At 36.7% G+C, this 13,399-nt stretch overlaps 1 protein-coding gene across 1 annotated transcript in view; it reads right to left on the bottom strand.

The window, feature by feature from the left end:
• Window positions 1-12,676: 12,676 nt before the first annotated feature.
• The window catches only part of LOC141840864 (tRNA threonylcarbamoyladenosine dehydratase 2), a 41,502-nt gene continuing 40,779 nt past the window's right edge, over window positions 12,677-13,399 (bottom strand). Inside the window, exon 11 of the mRNA XM_074728950.1 lies at window positions 12,677-13,255. Within this exon, the coding sequence (XP_074585051.1) occupies window positions 13,145-13,255 (111 nt within the window). The 3' untranslated portion in view covers window positions 12,677-13,144. The remainder of the gene's footprint in view (window positions 13,256-13,399) is intronic.

Here is a 13,399-nt window from a genome sequence, read left to right as displayed (position 1 = left end):
TGGTGTTCTTCTCCGGCCACCTCTTCTCCTGTCGTGCACTGCCTTCTGGACGCAACCACACACAGCCTTCTCTTGGACGCACTCGGCACACAACCTTCGGAACCTCAGCCCCATCCTCTCCTCTCCCTTTAATAGGGAGAGGCTCTCTGCTCCACGGAGTGCAGATCGTGCGCTCTGTGGCGAGCATAGTGGGCGGGCAGTTACGAAACTGCCAACAGTATTTATGTATAGGTTATTTGAAAATTTTGATTCGATCCGATTGAATCGTGTATTGTATCTACGGGATAATCAACAAATAAAGGACGTAGGAAAGAAAAAATTTGCTTTTGCGATAAATTTTGTGATGAATATCGGATTTGTCGCAAATCTGCGATGAATTTTACAACGAAAATGATTTCTTTGCATTTATATCGTAACTTACTGTGCACAGACAATTTGCGACAGAACTGAAATTCGTCTCCAAATTCGTCGTAGATTTACAATGAAAATTGAATTCGTCGCAAATCTACGACGAAAATCGAATTCGTCGCAAATCTACGACGAATCATATTTTAGTCGCCAATCGGCGACGAAAATGATTTCGTCTCAAATTTGCGATGAAAATCGGATTTGTCGCAAATCTACGACGAAATTGATTCGTCAGAGATTTGCGACGAAAATCGGATGTAGGATCGAGTTGACCGGCTAGAAGGGGGGTTGAATAGACGGTTAGAAAATTGAAGCGGAATGCACTCGTCTCTTAAAAAAACTTGGTTGCAACAGATCGTTGCTTCCAAGACAATGATGCTCAACTAATGAATACTCCTTATGGCGGAGAAGCCTTACAACTGAGAACTCAAAAACTTAGAGAGAAAGAGAGATTATAATTCAATGAATGTCTATACTCTAAAACTCTAAGTCTATTTATAGCCCAAGAGAATAAATCTAAATCGTTGATCATAGATGAACTTTCTCTTGGCCGTTGATCCGTTGATGCAATCCTAACCATTGATCAGAGATAGGCTTTGATTATAACCATTGATTAAATAAAGATAAACTTTATCTTTAATAAAAGATAAAGAGAATTATCCTTAGTAATAATTAAGTATTTATCCTTTGTATAATAAAAGATAAAAACTTAATTATATTTTCTCCCTTTTTTTTCTCTTCAAACGCCACGTCCAAGTCTAAGTCTTTTCTCTGGTCAAAGTCTTTTCTCTGGTCAAAGTCAACGGTCAAAGTCAACAGATTGACTTTTGTTAACTTTTTGTAGAATCGTCGGTTGGGTGATTTCTGGCCAACCGGAGTTAGGCTCACCCGAACCCGACTCCGGCCTTTCGCCCTTCGAGCGTGCTTCCTCCCGGCTTCTCGTCCTTCGGACGTCGCACACGTCCTTCTCGCTCCACCGGCGTACTCTTCCATAGCTTCTGCGTCCCTCGGATTGCACCGAGCCCGTCGGCTCACTTCCCCGCACAATCCTTCTCGTCCGCTACGTCTTACGCTCGACTTCCTCTGTACCTAAGCTCCTGCGCTCTTAGCAGAGGGATTAGCAAAACACAGGACCTAACTTAACCTGGTCGATCACATCAAAACTAACTAGGGCACCAACAATCTCCCCCTTTTTGATGTGCATCAACCCAGATTCAGTTAGGGTTAAACCAAAAATAAGAACAATAATAAAATATGTTAAGCATGAAAAAAAATTTCATGTTAGAATTTTAACCTCCCCCTAAATCTCAACCTACTCTCCCCCTTTGATCACAGCAAAAACGGGGTATATTAACATTAGGGAAGAAAAAAATTGAAAAATTATAGAAAAGATTATACAAATTGTAGAAAATAATATCTTAAAAGTTAACTTTTTATTTGTGTGTTTTAAAAACAAAATATTTTCAGATTTAGTAGTTTAAAATTCAAAATTAGATTTCATATAAAGAAATCATAAAAATTAGAAAATCATATAAAGAAGAATAACTTCATTTTCTATATTTTTTTTTAAAAAATTAAAATTTATATTTCAAATGAAAATTCATAAAAATTAAAAAAACATTATAAAAAATTTTGAAAAATTTCCAGCGATTAGATAGCCAAATTATGCATCAACAAAGAATGAAAATATTTTTTTTTCAGTAAAATATGAATGAACATAATTCTAAGCAGAAATATGTCAGCCAATTAAATGTAAAAAAAATGATTAGTTCAAGATAGATTTAGGAACCCAAAAGAGGTTCCTATCTACAGGGTTAATTAAAAATTTTGACGGAATATAATTCTTAGGCACTTTTCTAAATTGACCCTTGTGATTTTTAAAGTACCAATTCAAGTTTTCAGGAAAACTATTTTTCTTGTATCGCAGACAAGTAATATCACGTTCTAGTTTTTCGACTAAATTTTTCAAATCAGTGTTTTCAATTTTTAGTTTAGAATTTTCTTTTTCTAGTCTACCATTAGATTTGAGCAAGGCTTTAACACCAGCGTACAACTGATCATGGGGAAGAAAACAAACCTCACTTACCGGATCGCTTTCGAAAAGCGAGGTTCCCCCTTCGTCGTCGCTTTCTTCTGACGTCGCTCCCCCTTCATCAGTGCTCCCTTCTTGATGACTTGCCATCAGCGCAAGTCCTGCGTACTCTTGAACTTCCGATTCGTCCGACGAGGTTTCGTCCCAGGTGGCCTTCAATGCTTTCTTCTTCTTTGACTGGTTCTTGAACTTGGGACACTGGTCTTTTAGATGTCCCTCCTCATTGCAGTTGTAGCATCGAACAGTTCTTTTCTTTGGAGACCGTCTCTTCTTCTGCGTCCTCGAAAACTTATTAGCTTTAAAAAAACTTTTAAATGAGCTTACCATTTGCGTTGTCTCGTCGTCCGTCGAGGATTCTAATCCCTTCTCCGTTGTCCTTGTGTTTAGGGCTAGATTGTCTGTCTTTCTAGATCCTGTCCATCGAGATTCGTGTAATTCGAAAGTAGAAAATAATTCATCTAACGTACTTACCTCTAAATCTTTGGAAATATAGAATGCGTCGACGATCGAGCTCCACACCGAGGTTCTTGGGAAGGCGTTGAGGGCGTATCGAATTGAGTCACGATTACTTACCGATTCGCCAAGTTGAGAGAGTCCGGAGATTAGTTCCTTGATTTTGGCATGAAGTTCTGCTACTGTTTCTCCTTCCATCATTCGTAGATTTATCAATTTATTTCGTAAGAGATCTTTCCTTGCTGACTTGGCTTCTGAGGTACCCTCGTGAAGTTCTAAGAACTTCTCCCAAAGCTCTTTTGCAGAGGAGTAGTTGCCGATCCGACTCACTTCTTGAGGAGGTAGAACCGTCAGTAAGTGAAATTCAGCCTTACCATTAGCTACTGACTCGGATTGTTCCTTTTTGTTCCACAGGCTTTCTTCTTTTTCTTCTCCGTTTGCATCTTTTGGAGCTACAAAACCGTATTTAATTGATAATAGAATTTCGAAATCTGTACGAAAAAATACCTCCATTTTTTTTTCCAAACGGTGAAGTCCCCTTCGAATTTAGGTGGATAAATATGCGCGCCGGCCATCGTCTTATTGCTTTCTCGGGCGGTTAGTCCTTCAAAAGCTAACTTGGCTCTGATACCACTTGTAGGATCGAGTTGACCGGCTAGAAGGGGGGTTGAATAGACGGTTAGAAAATTGAAGCGGAATGCACTCGTCTCTTAAAAAAAACTTGGTTGCAACAGATCGTTGCTTCCAAGACAATGATGCTCAACTAATGAATACTCCTTATGGCGGAGAAGCCTTACAACTGAGAACTCAAAAACTTAGAGAGAAAGAGAGATTATAATTCAATGAATGTCTATACTCTAAAACTCTAAGTCTATTTATAGCCCAAGAGAATAAATCTAAATCGTTGATCATAGATGAACTTTCTCTTGGCCGTTGATCCGTTGATGCAATCCTAACCATTGATCAGAGATAGGCTTTGATTATAACCATTGATTAAATAAAGATAAACTTTATCTTTAATAAAAGATAAAGAGAATTATCCTTAGTAATAATTAAGTATTTATCCTTTGTATAATAAAAGATAAAAACTTAATTATATTTTCTCCCTTTTTTTTCTCTTCAAACGCCACGTCCAAGTCTAAGTCTTTTCTCTGGTCAAAGTCTTTTCTCTGGTCAAAGTCAACGGTCAAAGTCAACAGATTGACTTTTGTTAACTTTTTGTAGAATCGTCGGTTGGGTGATTTCTGGCCAACCGGAGTTAGGCTCACCCGAACCCGACTCCGGCCTTTCGCCCTTCGAGCGTGCTTCCTCCCGGCTTCTCGTCCTTCGGACGTCGCACACGTCCTTCTCGCTCCACCGGCGTACTCTTCCATAGCTTCTGCGTCCCTCGGATTGCACCGAGCCCGTCGGCTCACTTCCCCGCACAATCCTTCTCGTCCGCTACGTCTTACGCTCGACTTCCTCTGTACCTAAGCTCCTGCGCTCTTAGCAGAGGGATTAGCAAAACACAGGACCTAACTTAACCTGGTCGATCACATCAAAACTAACTAGGGCACCAACAGCATAGTACCAAAGCGCGCTCCCTAATAGAAACTGGGGTAGCGAGCCACCAGTCCTACGAGGGCAAAGACCTTGGTCTTACTAGGGCCAAAACCTTGAAATTGGTCACCTGGATTTGTTTTACGACAACCTTGGAAGTCAGGTACTAGCCTCTTCAAAGTAAAATAATTTTTTATCTTTTGTACTCATATACTAGAATGTCTTGGCTTTTCTTCAAACACTTGATATGCCTTTTTGATCCTCAAATTCTTGAATTTGGGATTCTTTCAAGACCTTGGTCTTTTCTTGCTTATAAACTCATCATAACTTTAAAAAGGACTTAAAAGAATCTTTTTATCTACATGCATATAAATCTAGGTTTTTATCATTCCACATGCATATAAATCTAGGTTTTATCATCCCACATGCATATAAATCTAGGTTCTAATGTGTGAAGCGAAAATAACTCTTTAACATTCTATTATAGCAAGGAAAAACTTCGAAAACTACTCTTATTGCAGGTGAGAAGTACTTACCCCTTGTTCTTGTACTTACAACGAACCCTAAGGTCGAAGACTCCGAGAAAACACTAGCGTGTTTAGAGGATCCTTGTCGGCGTGTCCGAATCCCACCAATAAGGCTCCCTAACTCCCTTCTCTTGACTGTCCACCACAAGGAAGGAGAGGGAAGAAGAAAACCTAGGTTTCTTCTAATTCCCGCCGCCCAAGGAGAAGGAACGAACCCCAATGAAAAACCCTCGTTTTCTCTCTAATTCCCCTTTTATACTAATAGGAGTTAAAACATCTTTTCGTCTCTAACGGGTATAATTATAATCGCTTCCCCTTGTTTAATAGGAAACTCCTATTAAAGCACTGGCTATTACTATCAACTTTGCTTCCTAGAGGTTCTAAGGTCAAATCTTGGCTTCTACACTTTTTATTTATTTTTGCTTTATATATATATATATATATATTTTTTTTTTTTGAAATTTATGAAATCTATGTAAAATTTACGGGCGTTACATGAGAGGTGAACTCCATTCTTGAATCTATAAAATCAAGCTTCAAGGTTTGCCCACGAAAGTAATTTAAACTCTCTTGAGGACATCATTAATTGGTTATCATAGAGCGTAAAAAGTTTATCTTAATTCGATTACCACGAGAGTGATACGTCGGTGCGTCTCGAGGAGAACATCATTTACCTTAGGATAGAGTACCTTCAAGAGTGATCCAATATTGAGATAAGAGAGGAATTCACATTTACACCGTCAGCGATACATCTTGGCGAACTCGAAATCATAGAATTGTCTTTTAAATTGATTTTTCTCACAACTCTTCATTCTGCTCTCTCTAGTTCACTCACTTACGCAACAATTCTCTCTTTTCAATTCATCTAGATAATTTTTATTGCATAAACTAATAGTTAACTTCATGGTCTTTGACGATGATAAGTTTTACTACTTGATGATGATGATGATCGTGCACTTCCGATAGTCGCACATAAAAGATCCTTCATGATATATAGAAGGCTTGTTGGAAAGCTTATTTATCTAACAATCACTAATCCAGATATCACCTATTTAGTGCATCTTCTTTGTCAATTTATGCACTTCCTCACAAATCACATTTTGACACAACTGTTAGAGTTTTATAATATTTGAAGGGAACACATGGACAAGATTTTTTTCTTTAAAATAAAAAATGGTCTTAATTTAATTGGTTACTGTGATGTCGATTCGGGAGGTTGTCCCACTACATGAAAATCAATTTATGAATATTGTGTTTTTCTGGACTCCTCTCTTATTTCTTGGAAGACAAAAAACAAACAACCGTTTCATAGAGGTGGAGTATAGAACAATGGTAGCAGTTACATGTGAATTAACTTGGCTGAGATACTTCTTACAAAACCTACAAATTAATAATTTGGGTCCTGCCATATTGTGATAACAAAGCAACATTATATATTGTGACGAATTCTATATTTCATGAGCGGACAAAACATATTGAACTGGACTATCATATGATTAGGGAAAGAATTTGATTGAATCAAATTTCTACTACTTTTATGTCATCATACACTCAAATTACAGATATCTTTACTATACCACTTGAAAAGTCTCTATTTCAATCTCATTTGCACAAGTTGAGCATTTCAAATATCCATGCTCTAACATGATTTGGGGGAGTGTTGGAATATGCTAAGTATTATTTTGGAAAGATATTAACTCTTACAACCAACTTACTAATATTTTCTTTCCTTATGGTTGTAATAAGTGTCAAATATTAATTATCTTTTTTTCTTTCTAGCCTCCATGTAGATATGCAAGAGGTCTTGAACATGTATACTAATCCACGAATACAACTCAGAATTGATACTTTATCAAACATGAGCAGCTATCCTTGGACATCTATATAGATGATGATATAATAGAGGATATAATCCAACGACGTAAAAGGATCTATATAGTCGACCTCATCTAGTAGATAATATTTAATTATTATTGTATTTATAAAAAAAGATCTTGAACATGATAAGATATGAAAAATATTTTTTTTAATTCTTTTATCTATTAATTTTTTTACATTCTTTTGTCTCTGTATTCCTTTACATTCCTATTTAGTATCACATGGTATTGATATTAGTGATCAACCATCATTATGATAACCAGTACAAATCTTGTTATTAGTTGATTTAATGCCATGAGAGGAGATTGCTTACAGTATTCCAAAGATTCTAATGCATTTTGTAGTAAGCATGCATTTGGTTAGCTCCAAAATGATAAATTGCATATTAATATTTAAGTTCATTTGTTTAGCAATTAAGTGAATATTTTAAAAAGAATAAAGATGTTGTTATGGCAGATATTATTAAGTTAAAACCAATTAAAGTGAGAGCATGCATCAATAAATATGCATGTATTCTCAAATTTTGAATGCTATTGCATTCAAATACGACATTAGTTTGCTTATAAATCAATTTATGTATTTAAAATAAGAATTAAAATTTCTACATTTAACAATAATAGTCATAAAACTTCCTTCTAGTAGTTTTAAAATTATTTAACTCATTTATATATTTTAAACTTTGTATAACATCCTTAGAGCTCTGAATGAGTTTTTTTTATCATTAATGTCATATTAATATCACATCAAAAACATAAAAAATAATTACTTTCTTCATGATTAAAAAACTTATTAATAATTTTTTTATAGATCCTATATTATCAAATCATGCATTTTTATTTACTATTTTTTAAATATCACTCTATATAATTTTTATTTAATATTTTAAAAAAATAAAAATAAAAAATGCATCATTAATTACTACTGCAAGTGACTCATCCACATTCTCAATTTTGATAAAAAAATTAATTTTAAAATAAAACCTCAAACCTCGCACCTATAATAATTCAATTTTTTTTGTTCATCTATTTTATTTCACAAATCTCTCCAAAAACATTACATTATATTGTAGTTGTCCTTAATCAAAAGGGTTATAATCAAAGCACTTTTAATCAATACTTATCCCACGTCTTATTATATTTGTTTCATGTTTCCTAACCATAGCCGGCAAGAGTCAATTCACCCATAAAGAGTTCATAAATGTATAAATTTTAAGTTATAGTTAAAGAATCAAATAAATGAGAAAAAGTATATTATAAATCCATATTCTATATATGAAATTGAGATTGCTATCAATCAGAGTGGCGCAGCGGAAGCGTGGTGGGCCCATAACCCACAGGTCCGAGGATCGAAACCTCGCTCTGATAAATATTTTTACCTCCGGGACATGGTTGAGTCGGTTAGTACGAAGCAAACTTGACAGTAAGTATAAAATACTAATGGTATCAATCAATATAATTGTGCCTTTTTTATGATATACTATTGCTGAGAGCCTATAGAATTGTAGACCATTAGAATTCTGCCAACAATGATGAGATCTTATATTGATTCAAATTGAGATACAAAATAATGAAAGATACAAATTGAGTAGTGAATCTCTAATTGAGATGAAATTTATCAATGTTTCTTATGAATACTTAAAAGCGTATAATGAAATTATCGATAGTTACTATCGCACAACTTGTATTTGTAAATTTGAAAAATATAATGTAAATGTTGTTATAATGATGTAATTATTTTGGTCAAGAGTACGCATTTGTAGTTATCGTCGTTCTGATGCAACAACATCTTCTTGAAGTGGTTTTGCAATGATATCAAACTCAATTAACCACATTTTGCTTTACATCTATTTGTGTCTTGCATCTCTGATTTCATAGTAGTGAATGCTAGTTTTTACGTTTACATATAATGCACATGTCGATCAAGGATTTTGAGTATAACTAAGATTAGAGTTCTTCACAATTAGATTATTATGGATTTAGAATTCAAAAAGATGTTTGGGTTATGTGAGTTGAGGCGTAGTACTGGTTAAAAGAAATAATGAAATGGTGAATTCAAACGAATGGAGCAGGAGAGAATTAAGATACATTGATCTTTGTGTTAGTTTAATTATGCCTCAAGTAATCCGGTGCAACTATGAATTTTGATATTTAGACAAAGAGTTTAAATTAGAATTTGGCTTGTGATTGGATATACGACGGAGTATATGTAAGGACTTGATGGATACACACGAAGACAATTTGACGTGGCCAAGGTTATATATGGTTACCTAATATATTATGTCTATGTAGATTATAATTAGAGAAGGGTGGTAGTCAATTAATATTATATTTTTTTGTATGTATGAGTTATAATTACATTGATAAGTTATAAGATATCAATAAGAATATTGTTGTCAATTAATATTATTTTTGTATATATGTATGTATGCATATATGAGTTAATTTTATGAAAGCTTAACAAAGAAAAAGAAATAGAAAAATGCACCACGTAGCCCATAGATTATCAAATAATTTAATTAAAAATAAAATACTTTCAAGGGCATTGTTTCCCTTATAATGTAGCAAGTGGACAGGCCCGGCTCTAGGCATAGGCCGGTAAGGCCTGTGCCTAGGGCCCAATTTTAATTGGAGCCCACTGGTTAGGATATTTAGGGTTAAAGGAGGGTAGGATTATTGGATTTAACCCGGAAAGCCCCGATCCGCATCCGCTGTCCCTTCGCATTCTCACCGATCTCGCCTCTTCAAAACCCCGATGGCCCGATCACCTCTTCATCTCCCCTGTTCTTCGACGCAGGCGAAACCACGACTTCATCTGATCATCTCCCCTGTCCTTCGACGTAGGCGAAACCGCGACTTCATCTGATCATCTCCCCTGTCCTGAGCGTCGAATCCCATTTCTCGCGAAGCAGCGCCGGCTCGTCGCCTCATTTCTCGCGAAGCAGCGCCGGCTCGTCGCCCCATTTCTCGCAAAGCACCGCCGGCTCGCCGCCCCATTTCTCGCGAAGCAGCAAGCGAAAGGTTGGGCGTCGGCCGTCGGATCCGGTAGCCCATTTCTCGCGAAGCAGCACTGCCCCATTTCTCGCGAAGCTGCCCCCATTTCTCGCGAAGCAGCGCCGCCCCATTTCTCGCGAACCAGCGAGCGAAAGGTTAGGCGTCGGCCGTCGGATCCGGTAGCCCATTTCTCGCGAAGCAGCACCGCCCCATTTCTCGCGAAGCTACCCCCATTTCTCGCGAAGCAGCGCCGCCCCATTTCTCGCGAAGCAGCGAGCGAAAGGTTGGGCGTCGGCCGTCGGATCCGGTAGTTTCTCTTGCATTCTCGCCGCCCCATTTCTCGCGAAGCACGAGCGAAAGGTTGGGCGTCGGATCCGGTTGTTTCTCTTGCATTCTCGCCGCCCCATTTCTCGCGAAGCAGCGAGCAAGCATTCTCGCCAGTCGCCGCCCCATTTCGCTTGCTGCTGCTGATTGCGGCCTGGTTCCTGTGTCGGATCAGGTAGTTTTTTTTCTTTTGCTTTATTCTTCCAGTATTATTGTTGATGAGATTTACTGATTTAGGTAATAATTTTTCGTGTTTGATCCAGCTGTTCTACAAGTCCTTTGACGAATCGTTCGAGGGGCGGTGGATCGTTTCTGACAAGGCGGACTACCAAGGTAGATTTTTAAAAAGCAAGAAAATTTAATTTTATATAAAAAATTATTTTTAAAATTAATATTTTAATTTATTTTAAAAAATTTTTAAATCCACCATTGTCGGTCTCAAGTCCGAATTAAAAAGGGTGAGAAATTTTTTTTTTAAATAATAACAATCATTTTTTAAAAAAAAATTTGCCTAGGGCCCCCCGTAGGCTTGAGCCGCCCCTGCAAGTGGACTTAATATATATTCCTCTCCTCCCTCTGACTACCATATATATTGATCTTACAAATGGTATATGTATGAAACAAGCTTAGAGACACGAGGTGTTCTTCGGGACATCTTGAAGCAAGGTAAACTTGTAGGTGAAAGGTGAAATGGTCCATCCGTGAGATTAAGATGAAATGGGCTCAAGGGCAACAAAGAGCATCAATAGGCATGATAGATGGTGTTTGATTATCATTGATATTTACACATTGTAGATTTAAAGTAAATGTGAATGAACACGAGAGAGAACTAAATATACAATGCTAATATGGGAATTTTATATGGTTCAGAAACCTCTCCTCCATGTCCGGTGTCCTACCTCTCATAGTGATTCTACTACTCCACTCCTTCAAAGGATGCAATGAAGTGAGCCTCTATAAATTAAAGGTTAAATTTCAAAAACCTCAACCTACATTAGTAGAATCTAACAAACTCTTGACAAGCTTGAGCCTAACTAGGATTTTCTTATGTAACTATCTTTTAACTCTTCCTAATTATAGAAATGAAATCTAAGAGAAGAGAGTAAATTACCAAGGGCCTTTCACAAACTCTTGATGAGCTTAGCCCTAACTAGGATTTTTTTTAAATACAAATAACTCTTCCAAATGATAAACATGAAAGCCAAGAGAAGAAAATAAATTAGCAAAAGCATAAAGTTTGAAACCTTTGAGAATTTCCACAAGATCTTAGATTTTGGTACTTGATCAACTACAATACAACCATATGAATGAGTAGAGTATTAAGTGTTGAATGCTCAAAAGCTCTCTTTTGAAACCTTGGCTCCATTGTTCATTATGAAAAGTTGACCTAATCACTCTAGTCAACTGAAACACTAATTCTATCAATTGGGCAACCAAAATATAAGTGGAGCTCAAATAGAAATATCTTATTTTCCCACTTTTAATCCAATAGAGTATCAATCCTTGACAAATTGACTGACCTACTTCAATCAACTAGACATTTCAAAAGTTACTCTTACTCCACTTACAACTTGTCATAAACCCATCATAAGGTCTACACTTGTGCTTGTAACTAAAAACAATTTTGGTACATCTCAAACTAACAAGGCTTCTTGGGTAGTTAAATTTCTACCTACGCAATTACACATCAATACAAGTAATCACAATAAAAGGTTCACATCTCTTTAGCTTTCCTCAAAACTTAATGACCATCCATGAGCCCTCAACCCAACATGACCTGCTGGCTCATTCCATGATGTTTCTCATCCAAGCTCCTCAATCCAAACTATCTGCCATCAAGTCCTCTCGATCTAGACCAATTTCTCTCAAATTCAATTTCCCCCCAATTCGAGCTATCTCCTCCAAGTTCTTCTCCGTCCAAGCTATCTTGTTGCAATCTAAAAGACTAATAAAGGAAACTCAGTCAAAATGTCAATGGAAAAAACACAACGAAGGATTGTCTTAAGGGAGCACTCCAAATCTCTCACATTTGCATTTGTTTGCTTAAACTTTGTAAACTTGGACCAGTGAAGCTCGGCCTGTGGTGATCATTTGGATGAAGACCCGATCAAGGATTTGTTGCTGCACCACCAACCAGGTCGAAAGATCCTGCACTCCTCAACTAGCCATAAAGGAGACAAGCTTGACAATGGATGACAATAATAATAAATACTGACCCACAGTTGCTCCCATTTTATCAATCTCTACCCAAGGCACCAGTTCCAGCAAGCATGTTTATTCCAAATAAATCTGGATCATTCCAACCTGTTGTAAACAACTTAGCCAAACATGAAATGCTTTGGTAAAACTCAATTATCCCTTTCAATTGCAGTTTTTAGTCCAACCAAGATCCAGGAAATTCTATTTAAACTCTATGCCACAATCAGGTTTAGTTTATGTGAAATAGGCAGTAAATTGTTCCTCAATTATTGCACATTACAAAGGAAGCGTGTATTGGAAATTGAGAGTAATGATGGAAATTTTACACCAATTCAGCCCCAATTTTAAGTTCAACCTAGAACAACAAAATCCCAGTTAAATACATTACACTTCAGTTTAATTTAGGTGAAACTTAAATTCAGCTCATAACACCAATAGACAGTCAATTAGTCCACAAGGATCCTAAATAGCAACGGGTGGATCTATACTTCGAGAGAGTTTAATGTAGGATTGTACATTTGTTACCATCGAGGTTGCATCACAGGTGTGTCAGACCCTTGCAGAATGTACCAGTTCTTGTAATATCCTCCCTGGACACTTTGATATGTTGACCATTTGGGTTGGTATGCAGTAAGTTGTTCAAGGATCACTTGCTTTTGCAAATATCAAGTTTGTGCCTCTACAAGAACAGCGAGAATGATCCTATCTGTCAAAAAATGATCTGTAGTCGCAAGCTATAGACCAAAGTCTATCTTTGCTCGATTCAGCACGTGAGTCACCAAGGAATAAAATTCAGGCTCTTCCTCATTTATGAGGTCTATTGTACTTGATTCATGTGCGTTCACCTGAAAGAAGTAGAAAACAGTACTTAAATATTATACTGGAAGCCAGCAACATCTTAAACATGATGTGTGGCGGATAAAGAAAATATAAATACAGCAAATGTCTAACAGTTTTGTGTGATGACAAAGATCAATGGAAGTCTCTAA

Source organism: Curcuma longa, chromosome 1 (assembly GCF_044706935.1).
Source record: "Curcuma longa cultivar G26 ecotype Majalengka, Jawa Barat chromosome 1, ITB_CL_G26_1.1, whole genome shotgun sequence".
NCBI lineage: Eukaryota > Viridiplantae > Streptophyta > Magnoliopsida > Zingiberales > Zingiberaceae > Curcuma > Curcuma longa.
This window is presented reverse-complemented; position numbering and strand designations above follow the sequence as displayed.